This window comes from Caenorhabditis briggsae, assembly GCF_000004555.2.
Source record: "Caenorhabditis briggsae complete genome, chrI, whole genome shotgun sequence".
NCBI lineage: Eukaryota > Metazoa > Nematoda > Chromadorea > Rhabditida > Rhabditidae > Caenorhabditis > Caenorhabditis briggsae.
Genome location: NC_013489.2, coordinates 870,960 through 877,209, shown reverse-complemented (window position 1 = coordinate 877,209; position 6,250 = coordinate 870,960). Strand labels below are relative to the sequence as shown.

Here is a 6,250-nt window from a genome sequence, read left to right as displayed (position 1 = left end):
AGGGGTACATATCGCGGCGGCTGCCGCCGCGCCAGGCCGCTAATTTATATACGACAAGGCAAAGAATCTTGAAGTGTGCGTTCGTGGTGTAATGGTCAGCATGGGTGCCTTCCAAGCATTCGACGGGGGTTCGATTCCCCCCGAACGCAGATCTCTTTTTAGGAAAGGGGTACAGTAATCTGTTTGGTTAGCTTTCTAAAACTCGGCCGCCGTTGAGCCACCAATCATCCGTTCCAACTTTGAAACGGTTTCAATTAAAATTTTGATTATTTTTTAATCACTATCAGTGAGTCCTTTTAATACCCACCTCTCTCCAAGACGCTCCTTCGCATCATTGTATCCAACGGGCCAATCGAAATCCTTACTGAATGTTGAAATTTGAAAAAAGTAGCATATCAAATCGACCACTCACCTCATTTCGCCTTGTCAACCGAATACTCATAAATTGTCAAAAATGGTCTGATGAATTTTGAGATAAGGAAGAACGCGCCAGTCCGTCGGGAGGGCGGAGCTTTCGATTTTTATGATGCAGAGTCCAAAAGGACTGTACGGAAAGGAAGATCGCAGTGCATGCTTGATAATCAAAAAATTTGCCAACTGATAAAATGTTTGTCATTTTATCACCAATATTTGATAATTGTTTTATATCTTTTGCAAGAACCGAGATAATTGAACTCAAAGCCATTGGCCGGTGCGACCGCCTGGCTCAACCTGGTCATATACTTTTGAACTTAATTATCTCGCTTCCTGTAAGAGATATCAAAAATCTGTCAACTGATAAACTGTTGTTTATTTTATGATAAATGTTTTACTAGTGAACAAATTTTTGATACCTTTTATAGGGACCGAGATAATTAGCTCAAAGTGATTGTGGAGTACTGTCGTGCGATGAAGAGATGAACAAGGTCGAATGCACCTTATCCTAAAACGTGTCACGTGTCACATTACGATCTGATTGGACATACTCTGTGTGTAGAGAGTTTTCGACGGAAATCATTACAAATGAATGAGCCATTTTAATTGCTCATTGAGGATTCGAAATGGTTTCTTATCAGTTCAATGAAAATTGGTTTTTATTTATGCAAACATTTTTGATGTTTCCTTTTTTCACTTTGATAAGAAAACGAATTGGGAGAAAAAAGAAACGCAAATTTGAATTTCTGAATTTCTGAATTCCAGGATTTCAGTATTTCCGAAGTTTTCAATTTCAGGTTTTTAAATAATTTTTTGAAAATTTTGAATTTTGGAAGTTTTAATTTTTTGAATTTCTAGATTTTCTGATTTTGAAATTTCAAAATTTTTGGATTTTTTTTGAATTTCAAGAATCGAGAAATTTGGAATTTCTGGATTTTTTAAGGTTTTCGAATTTTAGGATTTTCGGAAATTGAGAAATTCAGAATTTACGAATTTTTGGAATTTTTTAAGTTTTTGAATTTTCTAAATTCTGAAATTGGTATATTCTGGTTTTTAAATTAAAAAAATTTTGAATTTCTGGATTTTTTAAAATTCGAATTTCAAAAAAAATTAAATTCGAGTTGCAAGTTTTTTAATTTTCGAATTTCTTGATTTTTTAAGAATGCATTTCGGAACTTCTGGATTTTTTAATTTCTGAAGTCCTGAATTGCTGAATTTCGAAACTTCTGAATTTCTGAATTTCTGAGTTTCTGAATTTCTGAAATTCTGAATTTCGGAACTTCTGGATTTTTTAATTTCTGAAGTCCTGAATTGCTGAATTTCGAAACTTCTGAATTTCTGAATTTCTGAATTTCAAAATTTCTGAATATCTAAACTTTTCTACTATTTTTTCCATCCATTTTTTAAAATTTTATTTTCAGCCAAAGAAAAATCACAGTGCCAATAATTTATTAGAAATCTTGTAAAAAAAAGATAAAAATCAAATTTTCATATTTTTGCAAAAATTCCGAATTAAAAAAAAAAGAGATGAAAATTGTGTGTCGATGTGTGCACGAAATCGATTGATCAGAAAGAGAAAAGGAGATCGAAATATAATTATCTGTGTGGCTTTGGCGGGAAAATCCAAAAATTTGAAAATTGCGATATGGGACAGGAAGGAGAAAGAGGAAAAAATTGTCAATAGAGCGAATTTTCAGAGTGAATAAATATAAAAATTGGGAAATTTTTTGATGGGGAAAAAGTGGGAAAATTGGCGGAAATTGGAAAAAAAAACTCAATTTTTCAGATTTTTTTTCAGAATCTTTTTTCAAATTGCCACCATTTTCTAGAAACAAAAAAAAACAAAAAATTTTAAGCATCAACAGTATTCGAAGTTCCCGGCTCATCTGAGGCTCCGCCCCTCTCCGTCATCGGCTCATCCGGTACCGCCTGTCTCTGCTGCGTTCGCATTTTTCGCTCCTCCACAAAATTGCGAATTTGTTTCAGTGTGAACGCGTCGACGAACGACTGGCCGATGGCGGTGACGAACGATTGAATCGTGCCGCCCATGATGACGTTACAGTAGGCAATGCAGATCAGGAGGACCAGGAATTGAACGGAGAAGACGAGGATGTAGAAGCCGCGCGAGTTTAGGGAGCTCTGAAATATTTGAAAGATTGATTTTGGAGTTTTTTTTAAATTTTGAGTTCGGGAACATTTCGAAATTCCAAAATTCCGAAATTTCAACTGTAATTTTTTTGAATTCTAGTCAATTTTCCTAGAATTTCATTGATAAAATTGACTTTCCCACCATTGATTTAGTCTAAATCCGGCGTTTGCGTACTTTTGAAGCTACAGTAACCCCAGAAAAATGCAAAAATCTTCAAAAACGAGCTGAAAGCTCTAGTTTTTCGGGTTAACACTGAAAATGCATGAAATTTCAGCCTAATACGAAAAATCCAGAACTTTCTAGCTTATTTTTCAAGATTTTTACATTTTTGGGGGTTACTGTAGCTTCAAAAGTACGCAAACACCGAATGCGAGCTAGAGAGCTGAAAATTGAAGTTTAGGCTAATTCAATGGTGGGAAACTCGATTTTATTAATGAAATTTTTCGAAAATCAACCGGAATTCTGTTTTTCGATTTTTTTCATTTAGCATTTTCCAAACTTCCTAAAAATCCCATTTTTCAATGAACTTGAAATCTCGAGAAAATTTCAGTGCTAACCCAAAAAACTTGAGCCTCTAGCTCATTTTGAAGATTTTTTGAATTTTTCGGGTTCTGAAAAATTTCAATTTTTTTGAATTTCAAAATTGTTGTTTCAGGATTTTTAGTTTACAGTAATTTTCGATTTCCTGAAATTCAGAATTCCAAAATTCCAGTTTTTCGCGAATTCAGAATTTCAGATTCTCTGAATTTTCGAATTTCAGATTTTCCGATTCTCTGAATTCCGAGCGAGAGAGCCTGAAAATATATAGTGATACCGTAACACCTGTATTAGAAGAGCACCCTTCAATAGAAGGGCCCCTGTAATAGAAGGGCCCTCTGGACGTACACTGGGAAAAGTATTTCCAATCTTTGGTTTCAAATTTTGTAGAATTTCGAAAATTCGGAATTTTTCAAACATTTCCCATTTTCTGATTTTTCGAATTTTCAAAATTTCTAACATTTCCAAAAGTTTGGAATTTTCGAATTTTCAGATTTCTCGAATTTTTTTTGGAATTTCAGACATTCCAAATGTTCAAGAAATCCGAAATGTTCCAAATTTCAGAATTTATCTGAAATTTCAAGATTCCAAAGTTTCGAATATTCTAAAATTACTGGGATATCAAATTTTTCGAAGTTTTGAGGAATTTCAGAATTTTCGAAAATCTCCAAATTACGGATTTCTTCAAATTTCTGAAATTTTCAAAATTCAGAGTTTTGTGAATTTCGAATATACAAATTTTAGATGTTCTGAATTTGTCCAAATTTCATTTTTTGACATTTTTCATTTTTCTGAAATTCCCATTTTCTGAATTTTTGAATTTCTTCAAATTTCAAAATTGCCCATTTTTCCTATCTGAAATTCTCAAATTTTTTTGAATTTTCGAATTTCTGAAACTTTCAAATTTTCAGATTTTCAGAATAAGGTTTCCATTTCGGTCGGGCGAAAATCGCCGACCGCCTACCGACCCAGCCGACCGATTTCGTGCCTTTTGCGTACGAAGCACTTTATTTTACGGCAAACAAGGCATTTCGTGAGTAGTTTGTCAGTAAGGCTTTCATTCGGTCGGGAAATTTAGCCGACCGACCGACCACCGACCCCGCCGACCGACAGCCGACCGAACTGACCGATCGGTCGGCGCGCCGACCGTTTTCGTGCATTTGCGCGTCAGCGTGTTTGCATACGCTGCATTGTATTTTACGACAAACTATTCACTAAAAGCCTCATTTGTCGTGTCAATAAAGCGCACTTGGCAAATTGTCTACTCCAGATCTTCACCTGCATCGATGCCACCTTCTCCTCCCCCTACCTCATTCAGCCTCTCAGCCTTGGCGCTGATATCAGTCTTCATAGTTGGTAAGAACTCTGTCTGTGTATCCGAATGTCCAGATGAATACCTTCAGCTCGAAATACATTGGAGGGCATACGGATGTGATTGCTGGAGTGGTTACTGTAGCGAACTACGATAACTGGAATAGACTGAAACTTCAGCAGCTGACTACTGGAAGTTCATTGGTGAGCCTTATTCGCTCTGATAGAAGCCAATCTTATACTTTCACTTCGAGCTCAATTATCTCGGTTCCTCCAAAAGATATCAAAATGTTGCTAACTGATAAATCATTTATCATACTATCATCAATATTTTATCAGTTGACCGATTATTGATATCTCTCTTAGGAACCGAGATAATGGCTCTAGAAATATACATTTTCAGTACCCTATGACGCTGCTCTCCTGACACGTGGCTTGAAAACTTTGGCTGCTCTGGAAATCGCAAGTATTCTCATTGGAGCGCACTTGGCATCTAAACATAATTCAAAAAAAATATTTATAGCCACTCGAGTGTCCAATTCCACACACACACACACATCCTACGCAACTTTTTCTCTAGTCCTCGCCATATGGAAAAAGGCAAATCTTCGCTTTTTTTCTCGTTTTTCACACACAAAACAATTCAAAAATTCAGTGAGAATTCCCAAGTGAGCATCTATGTTTGAGCCGCTCTCCGAGCCCCACCCGACCTTTGACTGAACATTTTTTTGTCCAAAAATTTTTGTGAAGCTAGAATTTTAATTGCGCTCTAATGCGAATTTTCGAATTCCCGCCAAGCCAAATTTTCAAAAAAAAAAAAAACATTTTTTCAGATGAAAAAATGCCGAAAACCACCACAATCGGTGACAATTAACATCATTCCAAGTGTGATTATCACACCGGCAGGTAGGTCGAAAAATTCTGAAATTTTCAAAAAAAAATTTTTTTCGAAAAATCAATTTTCTCAATTTCTCTATCTCTTTTTTTTGTTTTGCTCCACTTGAACACTCTGAGCAGCAGGTCATTGATATTTTCTGCTCTGCTCTGCGCGCAATCTTTGATGCTCGGATAGTGAGAGCAGAAAGTGTTTTTGAACGAAAACCGAATTTCTGAATTTCTGAATTTCTGAATTTCTGAAATTCTGAAATTCTGAATTTCTGAATTTCTGAATTTCTGAAATTCTGAATTTCTGAATTTCTGAATTTCTGAATTTCGGAATTTCTGAATTTCTGAATTTCCAGAATTTCTGAATTTCTGAATTTCTGAATTTCCAGAATTTCTGAATTTCTGAATTTCTGAATTTCTGAATTTCTGAATTTCCAGAATTTCTGAATTTCTGAATTTCCAGAATTTCTGAAATTCTGAATTTCTGAATTTCTGAATTTCTGAATTTCTGAATTTCTGAAATTCTGAAATTCTGAATTTCTGAATTTCTGAATTTCTGAAATTCTGAATTTCTGAATTTCTGAATTTCTGAATTTCGAAATTTCTGAATTTCTGAATTTCCAGAATTTCTGAATTTCTGAATTTCTGAATTTCCAGAATTTCTGAATTTCTGAATTTCCAGAATTTCTGAATTTCTGAATTTCTGAATTTCTGAATTTCTGAATTTCCAGAATTTCTGAATTTCTGAATTTCCAGAATTTCTGAAATTCTGAATTTCTGAATTTCTGAACTTCTGAATTTCTGAACTTCTGAATTTCTGAATTTCTGAATTTCTGAATTTCTGAATTTTTGAATTTCTGAATTTCTGAATTTCTGAATTTCTGAATTTCTGAATTTCTGAATTTCTGAATTTCTGAATTTCTGAATTTCCAGAATTTCTGAATTTCTGAATTT

At 34.6% G+C, this 6,250-nt stretch overlaps 3 protein-coding genes and 1 non-coding gene across 4 annotated transcripts in view; 2 read left to right on the top strand and 2 right to left on the bottom strand.

The window, feature by feature from the left end:
- CBG19474 overlaps window positions 1-417 on the bottom strand; it is a gene marked incomplete at both ends in the record, with an annotated part of 3,789 nt that extends 3,372 nt beyond the window's left edge. The window contains 2 exons of the mRNA XM_045236406.1: window positions 331-364; window positions 413-417. Of these exons, the coding sequence (XP_045096786.1) occupies window positions 331-364; window positions 413-417 (39 nt within the window). The remainder of the gene's footprint in view (window positions 1-330; window positions 365-412) is intronic.
- Window positions 78-149, top strand: CBG28163. Its single transcript has one exon. It is a non-coding gene (tRNA).
- Window positions 418-2,265: 1,848 nt separating the features above from the next.
- On the bottom strand, window positions 2,266-2,707 carry CBG19473 (the record flags this gene model as incomplete). The annotated part of the gene is made up of 2 exons (XM_045236366.1): window positions 2,266-2,553; window positions 2,705-2,707. 2 exons carry the CDS (start codon window positions 2,705-2,707, stop codon window positions 2,266-2,268), a joined length of 291 nt encoding a protein of 96 aa, XP_045096785.1.
- Window positions 2,708-4,489: 1,782 nt separating this feature from the next.
- The window catches only part of CBG19472, a gene marked incomplete at both ends in the record, with an annotated part of 5,788 nt that continues 4,027 nt past the window's right edge, over window positions 4,490-6,250 (top strand). Inside the window, 2 exons of the mRNA XM_002646444.1 lie at window positions 4,490-4,615; window positions 5,245-5,317. Coding sequence (XP_002646490.1) covers window positions 4,490-4,615; window positions 5,245-5,317 — 199 coding nt within the window. The remainder of the gene's footprint in view (window positions 4,616-5,244; window positions 5,318-6,250) is intronic.